This window comes from Chenopodium quinoa, unplaced genomic scaffold (genome assembly GCF_001683475.1).
Source record: "Chenopodium quinoa cultivar QQ74 unplaced genomic scaffold, ASM168347v1, whole genome shotgun sequence".
In the NCBI taxonomy this organism is placed as follows: domain Eukaryota; kingdom Viridiplantae; phylum Streptophyta; class Magnoliopsida; order Caryophyllales; family Amaranthaceae; genus Chenopodium; species Chenopodium quinoa.
The window spans coordinates 3,155,178-3,167,770 of NW_018744093.1; the positions used below are offsets into that span (position 1 = coordinate 3,155,178).

General features: G+C 35.6%; 1 protein-coding gene across 4 annotated transcripts; it reads left to right on the top strand.

The window, feature by feature from the left end:
* Nucleotides 1–1,460: 1,460 nt before the first annotated feature.
* Nucleotides 1,461–6,417, top strand: LOC110692154. Of its 4 annotated transcripts, XR_002505405.1 has the most exons (8): nt 1,461–1,831; nt 1,939–2,019; nt 2,687–2,814; nt 3,312–3,385; nt 4,178–4,242; nt 4,345–4,474; nt 5,125–5,764; nt 6,087–6,417. XR_002505405.1 is itself a non-coding variant. In XM_021869153.1 (7 exons), the coding sequence occupies exons 3-7, from the start codon at nt 2,786–2,788 to the stop codon at nt 6,109–6,111; spliced, it is 345 nt and encodes a 114-aa protein (XP_021724845.1). In that variant the 5' UTR covers nt 1,510–1,831; nt 1,939–2,019; nt 2,687–2,785; the 3' UTR covers nt 6,112–6,397. The 4 variants fall into 4 exon arrangements, 1 of the variants encoding a protein (XP_021724845.1); XR_002505407.1 differs by lacking the exon at nt 4,178–4,242 and having other exon boundaries at nt 1,462–1,831; nt 6,087–6,416; XR_002505406.1 differs by lacking the exon at nt 1,939–2,019 and having other exon boundaries at nt 1,463–1,831; nt 6,087–6,416.
* Nucleotides 6,418–12,593: the final 6,176 nt, after the last annotated feature.

Consider the following 12,593-nt stretch of genomic DNA (forward strand, 5'->3'; position numbering starts at 1 on the left):
AAGTGATAAAATAATAGAATTATGTGTGCATTAATATTCAACCAATTTAGCCTAATTTAGTTTGGAGAAAATTGAATCTTTGTTTGTATGCCTTTGAGATTGCAGAGAATACTTTTCACTATAAGAATCGAGTAGAGGCCAATACAGGCGAATTTGATTCCATGACTCACTTCGTACAATCATCCCTGATCCTCTTTTATCTCTAGCTTCCTTTCTTTGGAGCGCCTCCATGCCTAAAAGCATGATCACAGTGGAGCTCAAAAGTTGAGTTTGAAAAATTCCCTACAGTGAAATTAAAACTCTTACAGATGAATAACCCAAAATCCCAAAGGGAAAACATCCCACAAAATCCAAAAACTCATCACAACTTCAAAATAATCCAAATATTTAACCTTCTTTTTCTAATTATCCCCTTGATCTCAACTCTGATTTGGAACCTAATTTTACACAATTTTCTAATTATGTTTCTAGAAATGTGAATTTCTCAAATCCAAATACTTTCACTTAATTCCCTCCACGACCACCATAAAATCTGAACTTCTCATATTGTCAAGATGATTTTCCAGCTACAAATTGTTCATCTTTTCAAAATTTTCAATTATCTCAAGATGAATCCACATTTCCTATCTCACAACATTTCACTATGCCACAAGGTGATCTGCATTTTTGGGTTTTGATTGTTTATATAGATCGAATGCACCATCAGATGACAGTGATGATGAAGAATAAGTTGAAGAAAATGATAGAGCTAATGAAAGAGGTAATCAAGTAGGTTATCCGGTTTTGGTCTAAAGCTGAAGAAGTGACTCTTGTGAAATCTTGGCATGAGGTAAGTCGTAATAAAATAACTAATACGAACCAAAAAGGGGAAGTTTTTGATCTGGAAGAAAATTAAACAAATGTTTGATAATATTAGAGTATATAAACAAAAGTGTTTTAAGGAAGGTATCGAAGGGGTTACACAAGAAGATTAGTTAAAGTTTAGAGGTATAGAGCAACTTAAATGCCGATGGAGAAGGATTAACGCTTTATGCTCTAAATTTTCTAGGTCATTTTCTAGTGCTGAATTTAGAAGGAAAAGTGGTGAGAATGATGAGGATGTTATGAAGACAGCATATAAGATCTATGCTACTGATAAAATAAAGACAAAATTGATGACTAAAACTTTCCGTGATTAGCATGCTTGGGATATTCTAACTTAACATGCTGCATAGAAGCCAATTGAAAATATTGTTGGCACATGCAAGCCAAAGACATCCCGTCTAGGTAGCGACTTAAAAAGAAAGAGGATCAATGAAGCTGGTAAATACTGATCATCCACTAGTAGAAAAAATGAATTACGCAGCGCACTTTTAGCACCAGTTCTTGAAAACCGGTGGGAAAAGAAATGGGCGGGATTGGGGAAAATACTTTTCGCACCGGTTCCTAATAAACCGGTGCGAATTATAAATGAGGAAAAAAAAAGGGAGAAAGAGATTTTGCACCAGTTCAAACCAAACCGATGCGAAATAGTGTTTAAGCATCGGTTCAAACCGGTGCGAAATTTAAAAAAAAAACCGGGCTGCGTGCTTTTCTTTCTTTCTTTCCCCCTATCTCTCCATCTCCTGTTTCCCTCTCATTTTCGCCTTCTCTTCCACCATCCCGAATTTCCACTCCATTGAAGCATCACCTCCTTCTCTCTCCATTGAAGTGATTTACGAGCTTTCTCACTCCATTGAAGCAGCACCTCCTTCTCTCTCCATATCTCTGGCCTCCATTGAACTCGCCGTGCTCTATATTCTCCATTGAAGCCAATTTTGAGCTTTCTCACCTCCATTGAAGCAGCTTCGAGGTAAGATTTTTCTTGTGGTCTACTTAATCCCTTGAATTCATTCGTAATATAGGATTTGTCATTTATTTGCTTTTCAATTTAGTAATTTTAGGGTTGTGGTAATCTAGGGTTTGTCATTGAAGCGCGCACAACTCTACCTCCACCACAACGACCTCCTTGTCACAGCGGCAGGGCCTTCTTTTTCTAGGGTTTATCATCAATTCCCCCCTTTTTCTTCGATCTTTTTTGTTTGATATTTTTTTATTATTGAAGATTTCTTGTGTACTGTGTGTGTTAGTGTGTGATTGCTGTGATTTTGTTTTTGTTTCTTTGAGATGTACTGGTACAACTGTACAAGGATGCGTCACTCTGTTTCGCAGACTTGTTGCATGTATATAAAAAAAGTTCTTAGTACATGTTTCATGGAAAATTGTATTGATCTAAGGCACATAGGTAAACATTGATACAAAGCAGTGATTCTCTACTTGCATCAGCTTTTGCTTTGTGATGTATGATGTTCTTTCCTGCGGGTTCTGAAGGCATTTCATTATCCCATGATAGCTACATTGATTCAATTTGCTGATGGGTCAGTGCTTGTTACCTTCATGTGGATGTTCAATCTGTACAAGAAACCAAAAGTTAGCGTTGGGCAGGTAGTTTATCAGTCAGTTTGTAAAGCTATTCTGGACACTTATTTTTGGGCTGTGGTTTGATGAAACTTATAAGCAACATGCAGGCTTTTGGCTTTAAGGCATTTACGCTAACATTACTTGTCTATGAATTTGTGTGTATATCCATTAAAATTTATCCCTTCTCACTTTATTATCCTTGAACTCTGCTCCCAAAGATGACATCATTGTTTACATTGATTTGCAGAGAGTGATAGGCCAGTTCTTGTCATCAAGGGTCCAAATAGAAGAATCAATAGATCTGTTTGGGGGCCTTTAAACAGCACTATAATCAGCTGTGGTGAAGATGCTATCATCCGTGTCTGGGATCCTGTGGTAAGAAGCACTACCAATTGTATCATTTCTGTTTGTTATATACTTGTATCCACATAGCCTTGAGTCTTGGAACTTCATGAAAGAACAGTGCGCCTTAAAATTCTGTTATATGATTTACGTATGCTTGAGTTCTTTTTGCTGCTTTTTCCATGTTTGCGCGCTTTGATTTTATATATATCCATATGGGGGTTTGAGTTTCATGCCCCTGCTTCTATTAGGTGTGCATGTGCGTGTGTGTATCTTGGGGGGGGGGGGGTATACATATAATCTGGCTGAGGTTTTGGCACAACGGTTAGCAATCAAATTTAGGGTGCTTCAAGCTAATAAGGGTTTGTCCTTTGCTTACTTAGAGCTATAGTGTGCATTTGGGACTTGAATTGGTGTATTCTACTGTCCATAATTTGCCTCTTATTACCCTTCATGAGTATTTGCAACCTCTAGCGGTACTAAAATTTAGGGCTAAGATGAGAGATGACGTGTTGTATTTCATTTCTTAGGTGTTGTCTCTATCCAGCAAGAGTGATAATAAGCGTGCAATTGAACAGTTGGTGACTGAAGAGACACATTCAAGGTACTAAATGTTTGCAGAATTCTGCTTATTTTTCTATTTGAAGCTTCTTGGTCCGCAAGTACAATGTGTTTGGATAAGGATAATTTTAAGGAAAAGGGAGGGAAGAAAAGTGAAGGGTTCATCTTTACTCGTAGGACCTTTGGGTATGATTTGGGGGATGGGAAGTGTGCAAAATTGGAAGGGATCCATTTTCCTTCCTTTTTAATAAACCAAATCATTTCAATGAAAGATTTGGAAGAAATATGCAAGTTCACATCTTCCTTCCCCTAACCTTTGTTTTTGTTTACCCTTTGTCTATCCCCTATTCCCCTCCCTTTCTTTCCACAATATCTATTAATATTAGTTGTTTAGTAGGATAATGATTTATTACTAATTGCAATTAATTTATTCATGAAGTGAATGTGGTTTATGTATGACTATAGACAAGATTATTTGATTGTAGCTTTTTAAAAGGTCATTTCGTTTACTCATATTCATGTTATGCCAAATATAAAATAAGTGATTCCAATGTATTATCAGGTTAATAGTCTTTAGCATTAGTATAAATAGAGTGAGGGGAGAAAGGAGAAAGAGGCAGAAAATTTGGAATCAACAATTAACTTCAGGCAACAATTAACTGAATCAACTTATTCCCCATTTTGCTGTCTGGCATTTACAGCAGATATGGTCGACTTCATATCTTTTTATTAGTTTACTCAACATTTAATTCTGTGATGATAGTTATACCATCTAATATGCTACAGTTCAATTTGGAGTTGTATGTTCATGTCAGTTGATGTTTTCTCTGACCAGGAAAGAAGCAAATGAATTGATAAAACTTGTTAGGTCTCGTGTAGTGGACAACAATGGAACTTTTGGTAAATTGCTTTGCAAGATTTTGATCCTGATATTGACAGCAATGTCTACGTAATTGCCTGATACAATTATGTTGTTTTTTTTCCTGATTTTTTTCCTCTAAGTGAAACTACTCCAAATATGCGGACCTCAGCAATTATGGAAGCCAGGAAATGGCTGCAGGAGAAAAGATCAGGCTCAAAGAAAAAGTTTGAGATGGAGCTTGATTCCGCAAATGTGGCGTCACCATTCCATGTCAGTACCTTTTCTTACAAATCTTGTCAATGTCTTTACGTTGATATGCTATCAAAATTTAACAAGGTTACCTGGATGTTCAGCTTTTGTGTGTTGATTAACTGATTTTTATAATCTGGATGTACTCGTCTCCTGCGTGTGTTTATGATATACTTTGTACGACCTTATGTTTGTTGTATATGTTTATGAGTGTCCTTAACTTTGGTTGCTATTAGGTTCTAAGTTACTGACTGATTTGTAGGCATAGTTATTTTGGTTTAACTGATCAATTTTAATGCTTTCGAGGGTGAGAAATGTTGTGATGTCTTGAGGATTGCTTTATAACAATGTTACTCAGACAAAATGTTGTCTTATGTAATATGTATTACTATTTTGGCTATCTATATGAGCACACAACAATTTGTGTTAAGACTTTAACTCTCCTTAAATCCTACAGTACAGAGCAACCTGTGAATGCTGTTACCATGTCTCCTTTACTGGACCATGTATGTTACTTTAATTTTCATTTTCATTTATTTTATTTCTTCTGATTTGTTGTTGCCAATTTTACTAGCTGTGTGGTGTCTATATTTGCACTGCTCCAGTTTTCCAACCCCAAGAGTGGTAGTTGTCTTTTTAGTCTAATGTTTTTTGCTTTGTGATTTTGTTAGCTTGAGAATTGTTTGGGAATTTAGTGATCAAGGTGGTGGTTGAAAATGACAGTGAGAGCGTCATTCATGCTATCAAAGAAGGTGAAGCTGGCAATCACTCCTTCCAGCTTCTGTTGGAGGATATTCACTTTGTTGCTAGCAAGTTCAATTGTATTTCTTGGGCATGGGTGGGTAGAAAAGGTAATAAGGAGGCTCATGAGCTTGCTCATGTGTTTCCTTGGGGTCTTGATAGGAGAGTTTGGATGTCTGATTTTCCTCAGTGTGTTTGTAATTTGGCTATCTCTGATTTTCAGTCGAGTAATGATAATTGAGTTCCCTCTTGGGGCTTTGGTTCCAAAAAAAAAAAAAAGAAAAAAAAAGAGTGGTCAACTAGAATCTCCAAGTTGTCCAGCTACCAGTATTCCACAGTTGCTATGTTAAGCCTTAAACTAATCATACTCTCTTGAAAACATGTAAACCAATCTTTAGGGTGGACACCTAACTGACTACATTTGTATTTATAGTCTTTAATTCTTAATATGTGATTCTCTTTGCTATCATGCAACTCTGGAGCCCTTTTTCAATGCTGCTGCTTCTCAATTCGTTCTCGGACAGTCTATCCCCATTACTCTCTGGCTCTCCTTGGCTCCAGTTGTAATTGGTAGGTATCTTTTCTTGGTTATCATCTTCATTCTATTAAACACAGGAAGGGTAAAGTTACTAAATAGTAGTGAGCTCTCTTGACTTAAAGATTTTGGTTGCTGATTTCTTATAAGTAATGGATAAATAAATATAAAGTAATAGACAAATTACACAAATACATGCATAAAACTTTTCCAAATACCATATGAAAGAAAGCAAATAAGAAGCACAAGGTTACACTACTACGTTATTGATTTTCGTTATAAGGGTGCATTGACAAAAACCCTTTCCCTAATGAAATATTGTATACACTCTTATGAATGGTAATTCTTTGAGTGCAGGTGTTTCTATGGCTTCCCTGACTGAGTTATCATTCAACTGGCTTGGCTTTATCAGCGCTATGATTTCAAATATTTCCTTCACCTACAGGAGTATCTACTCAAAGAAAGCCATGGCAATGCTTCTCTTGCAACTTCTTCCATCTGCAATTGGCTTACGCTTCCTAACAATTTAGTGTATTTGGCTTTTGCTTCCTAATAATTTTTCTCTCCATTTTCAGACTGACATTGACAGTACTAATCTCTATGGTCTTCAGAAATTCATTTCTCCTTGATTATGTAGTGTGTGTTTTTTTTTTTTTTTTTAGTTTTTTAAAGTGTAATATTACAAGTTATTGAAGAAATATATGTGTTTTATGTATATTATGATTATATATAAGTATTTGGTACAATTTAAGCGAAAAAAATGCAAAAAAAAAACTTTATTTTATTTTTTTGGGGACTTTTGGCACCGGTTTTGGAAAAGAACCGGTGCTAAAAGTTCTTTTAAAAATATTTTTGGGGACTTTTGGCACTAGTTCTAAGTCTCTAAGTCAAAACTGGTGCAAAAGTGTGGTTTTTCGCACCGGTTCTCACCCAGAACCGGTGTGAAAAGTCTGATTTCGCACCAGTTTTGAACCGGTGCGAAATGTATGGGGTTTTAGCACCCCCCAAATAAAGACCGGTTCAAAACCGGTGCAAAAGGGGGGGTTTGAACCGGTGCGGATTATGTGTTTTCGCCTAGTGATCAACAAACCCAGAGACACCAACTAATGGTGATATTGGGTGTTCCGGCTTCCCTTCAAATGATGAATCTAGGAAAAACAAAGGTAAGAGTAAAAATGCGAATATGCCATCAGAAGCATGGGAACAATGGTTGGACACAATCCAAAATATGAACCTAACACGGCAAACTGAAAATAAAATGTACCTTACAAAATTGAAGTACCAGAGAGAAAAAGAAGTAGAGTTGTTTCAAGCGGAAAGGGAAAAGACTCATTTAGAAAGGGAAAGAGAAGCAAAAGGCAAAGAAAAATTAATATGAAGTTGTTTAAACATCTTGATTCAAAGCCATACTTATCTAAAACATATCAGGAGCAGAGGAATAATCTGTTGAAATAGTTATTTCCAATAAATTAGTTCATTAGTGTTCGCTTTAAGTTATTGCATTTGGTTCTATTTAGTTATGTTTACCCCATTGTTGTATTTCTTTTTTTTTTTCCACAATTAAGTTTAAGTTCAAGTGTTTTTTAGATATTAATGTTTGTTTTAAAAATATACTGCATTGATGTACATATCACTACAAAGTATCAATATATGGTGCATTGATGATACACTGCCGAAAGTATATATCAATGTACAAGCATCTTTACATACATAAATGATCACAAAAAAACAATTGATATGACTTACGAATGGAAGACATTTATTGTTCTGAATAATGTAGTTATTGTGTGTACATATTTGTTTTGATAGCATACATATACCATTGTGCTATAAAAAGGTTTATATGTATTTACATTTCATTCAACCTTATATTCTCATATTAAACTGTCTTTCATAAAATACGCCTTTAGAGGAAACTTCTTACTCTTCTAATTCTGAAAATTCTGAAAATGTTTCCAACCTACTTACTCAATTATCAAATGATAGATATGATCAACGTTATAAAAGGCGTAGACAAGCAAATCGAGTTTTTAATCGAATGATGGATCAAGTAATGATGTCTAATCCAGTTGAAATATATATCAAGCTTTAAATCAAATTTCGAGAGCACCAAGGAAGCCTGTTGAAAGAAATCGTGAAGATGAACAAGCTCGTTTATGGAACCACTACTTTGTAGATCCTCCGATGTTCCCTACACATTTATTCCGTCGAAGATTTTGAATGAGGCAACATGTCGTTCTCCGTATAAAAAACACTTTGGAAGAACGCCATTTGTTCTTTCAACAGAGGCATGATGGTACTGGTAGATTTGGTGCTTTAGCATTGCAGAAATGCACAACGACTACAAGGTTAATATCATACGGCACCTCTACTGATTTTGTGGAAGACTACTTTCGGATTAGTGGATCTCTTACAAGAGATTGCTAACAACATATTGTTGAAGGTGTTGTCTCTTACTTTAGCGATGAATACCTTAGAAAGCCCAATGAAGAAGATTTGGTAAGACTACTTAGATTTGGAGAATGAAGAGATTTCCCATGAATGCTCGGATCCATCAATTGCATGTATTGGCGGTGGAAGAATTTCCCTCTTCGATTAAAAGGGATGTTTTCTGGAAAAGCCGGTAAGCCCACATTAATTTTGGAAGCCGTTGAGTCATATGATCTTTGGACCTGACATGCTTTTTTTTGGGACATTGGGTAGTCACAATGATATCAATGTTCTTGATAATTCTCCTTTATTTAATATATCTGTTTGATGGTCGTGCACCACCTATTAGCTATGTCGTAAACAACCGCCAATACAATATGAGATACTACCTTACTGATGGTATATATCTTAGATAGGCGACATTTATTCCCACTATATCCCTCCCACAAAACAAAAAGAGAGTCTTTTTGCTGAGAAACAAGAGAATAAGAAGAAGGACGTTGAGAGTGCTTTTGGAGTATTACAGGCTTGCTTTGCAATAATAAGAAATTCTGCTCTTGCTCGTGATGCATCAATGCTGGAAAAAATTATGATAGCTTGCTTTGCATAATTATGAATAATATGATCGTGAGGATGAATGAGATACCTACAATGTATTATGATCCGACTGAATATGATCAAGCACCACCTCCATCATCAAGGAGCAGAAATAATAATGAACCCTTCCAATTCCAAAATAGTGAAAATTGAATTGCAAGTTTGGATAATTACATGTGTAATAGAGCTCGTGTTCGTAGTGAAGATATGAATAGACCCCTAAAGTCGGATTTAGTGGACATTTGTGGCTTAACTTTGGGGGTAATAATAGGCATAATAATTAACCTTAATGTATTATTGCAATTTTAACATCTTTATTTAAATAATCATGCTTTCTTTTTTAAGAAATGTTGTAACAACTTATGTGTCATAGTATTTTTAAGATTTGCTATCGTATTGTCATATAATATGTTACCGTATCATCAGGGTCGTCTTAATCATTATAGGGGCCCTGTTCTAAACTTAAAAATTGGGCCCTTGTAAATACGAAGTAATGAAGAATTTTTTTTCTAAAAAATTATCTCAATATATTATCATAGACAAAATAATTAACAATTTTAAACGAAATTCAAAATCTCAAACTACTTTATTTAAATTGTAAATAATATGATTAATATCCCAATACAATCTAAATTACTAAAACTTCAAACTATTTAAACTGATAAACAAGGCTCCTCTTTGAGATTAAGTTAACTCTTCCATTTTTTTTCTTTCTCATACGTGTATCATAACTAAACACATACTTTCTTTGGGGAGGCATAAAATATAAAAAAATAAATAAAAATGCAATAGTGTTTATAATTAAACAAACAATTCACCCAAAAAACAACAAATTATGCAATTAATCTAATAATTGAAAGTGCAAAAAGGATTGAAACAACTTGTAACTTTGATTTCCGTAACTCACTTAAGCAATTCCATGGCTATGACTATGAGCAATTCTCTTGGCTTTTCTTATTAACCCTTTATACCACCTTTTTTTTTTTGCAAGCCCCTCATTCCCACTTAATACTATGAATCTTATTTTTTTTATTCTCAAAAAAAAATTTGAGTATGATAACACTGGTTATTGAAAAAGATAAGAGATTGAAAATAATATAGGGGCTAAAAAATTTAACAGATTTTTCACCATATACTCCTAAGTTTTTTTTTATTCACCATATACCCAATTTTTTTTTTTTTTCAAATTCACCATATACCTCTGAGTTTAACAAAATTGTCACTAAGTGCCCAAATGACTAATGGAGTTAACGTCTGTTAGTCATTAGGGTTATATATGCCACGTGGTAGCATTTTATTGGTTGTCTTTTTAATTAATTAAATTTTAAAATAATTATTTAATTAGTTATAAAAAAAAAAACTAACCCACCCCCAGTCCAGCCCCAATCACCACCATGTCCTCGCCACGCGCCGACGCCTTGAACCCCCGACCGGCGACCCAGACCAGGCACCCCTTACTGGCGCCCTTTCCTTCCCCTACACCCCAAAACCCCCTTTCTCCCTCGAAAACCCCTCCCTTCCCCACCGCCGGCGTCCAAAGCCCCCCTCCCCACGCCGGTGAACCTAAATCGGCTCTTTCCCTCCAAGATCCACCCTTTAAACTACCACGTCGGAACCCTAAATTAAAAAAACCCTAAAATCGAAATCTAGGGTTTCGATTTTTGGGTTTTAGGGTTTTGGGGTGGTGGTTTACGGCTAAGGTGGGCGGCGGCGACGTATAGGAAGGGGTCTGGGCTACCAGGGAAGGGGTTTCGGGGGTGGTGGCTGATTTTCGGCGATGGTGAAAGGCGAGAAGAGGCTTTTACGATTTAAGGGGTTTTAGGGTGGTGGTTTTTACGTTTAAGCAGCTTAGGGGAAGTGGCGGTGGCGGAGGACATGTTGCGGTGGTGGGGTGGCGCCGACGGAAGGATAGGTGGGGCTGTGGCGAAGGACAGGTGGTAGTGGGGACATGTGGCGATGGTGTGGTGGCGCCGGCGGAAGGTGACTAACATGTGGGCTGGAGGTGGTTTTCTTTTCTTTTTTTTTAAAGTTTTTTTTAAAAATAATTAATAAAATAATTTTCAATAACCAATAAGATGTCGCCACATGGCATATTTAACCCTAATGACAAACTAAATTAACTCCTGTTAGTCATTAAGGACATTTTGTGATAATTTCATGAAACTTGAGTGTATATGGTGAATATGAAAATTTTCATGGGTATTTGGTGAATAAAAAAATAACTCGGGAGTTTATGGGGAAAAATACGAAAATTTAATCATAAACGAGCACTAAGGGATTTAATTGTGCAAAACACGAAATTAATTTCTCCATTGAAAGCAATTCAAGATTTGAGAAAATCCTCTTCATACCATAGAAGGCAAAATGTTTAATTTTAATTTGGGGATAAAACAATAAATTAAATGGGAAACAAGATTGAAGATTATAGGAAATTAAAGGAATTTGGGAGCAGTTAATTTCAATTTTCAAAGTACAAGGGTAGAAGAATATGGATAATTATGGGAGTAAATGAAGGATTGGAGGAGGAAGATAGCTGCTTTCACGTGAAAATAAGAATAATTTTTTTTTTTTTTTTTTTTTTTTTTTTTTTTCACTTAAGGGCTGGGCTCCGCTTAGATAGGCCCTTAAAATTTTGGGGCCTTGAACTAAGGGTTTGTTTGCACAGGCCCTTAGCCGGCCCTACATATTATCTTATCATTTTTTTTACTTAATTAACGATTATTAGATCACAATAAAGATTAATAATTAGTAATTTTGTTTAATTAATGATGATTAAATAATGTATCCAATTATTATTAATTACTTAATTCATTAATTTAGTAATTGTAGTGGTGGGGTAGAGTATAAGTAGGAAAGAGAAAATCAATGCCCACAAAATTGGAGGGCAGCCAATGGGAGTATATGGGCATAAATGGGCATGGGAGTTGGGCATGAATGAGGTGGAAGAGAGAGAAAGTGATAAAAAATATGATAGCACCCTTAGCTTAGGTATTAAATGGCTATGCTCTAAGGGAGAGGTTGTGTGGTGGGGTAGGGTAAAAGTAGGAGCGAGAAAATGTATGACCAAATATTTGTGGACAACCATTGGGATACATTGGTTATAAAATGGGTATAAGAGTGGTTATAGATGACGCGGAAGATAATAAAATGAATAAAATAAGTGATAACTACAAAGGTTGAGGGTGACCAGTGAGTTCATTCTAACAAAATCCTACTTGAACATTTTCTTAACACGAGGAGTATTATTTCTTATAACTAAAGTATTTATGGTGAAACTTAAAGTTTAACCCAAAAAAAGACAATGGGTAAACAAATAGAAATAGAGTGAGCACCTTTTAATTCTGATTTTCCAAATTACTATCTAATGTCCTAATGAGCTTAATTGTGCTAACTATTACTAGTGCACTTTTCATTGAATTTATTTACAAATGAGATTATAATAGTTTAATAGATTCTCCTCTATTTTTTTTCAATTCTAAAGTGCATCAATTTTTTTTAATTTATCCTTTTTTTAGTGCATCATTTAATTTTTTATTTTTATTTTTATTATGAGTATGAAGCCCTGCTAGCCGGCATCCGTATGTGTAAGGCGATAAGGGCAACTAAAATTGATGTCTGCTTTGATTCACAATTGTTCGTGAGCCAATACCATGGTGACTATGAGGCCACCTATCCAGCTATGATCAAATACCTTTAGGCGGTCAAAATTGAGGCTGAGACACTTGATGAATTTAATTTAAGCCAAGTGCCTCGGTCAGAGAACAATCAGGCGGATGCTCTGTCAAAGTTGGCATCATCTGCCTCCTATGATACACCTCGGCCGATCTTTTGGGAAGT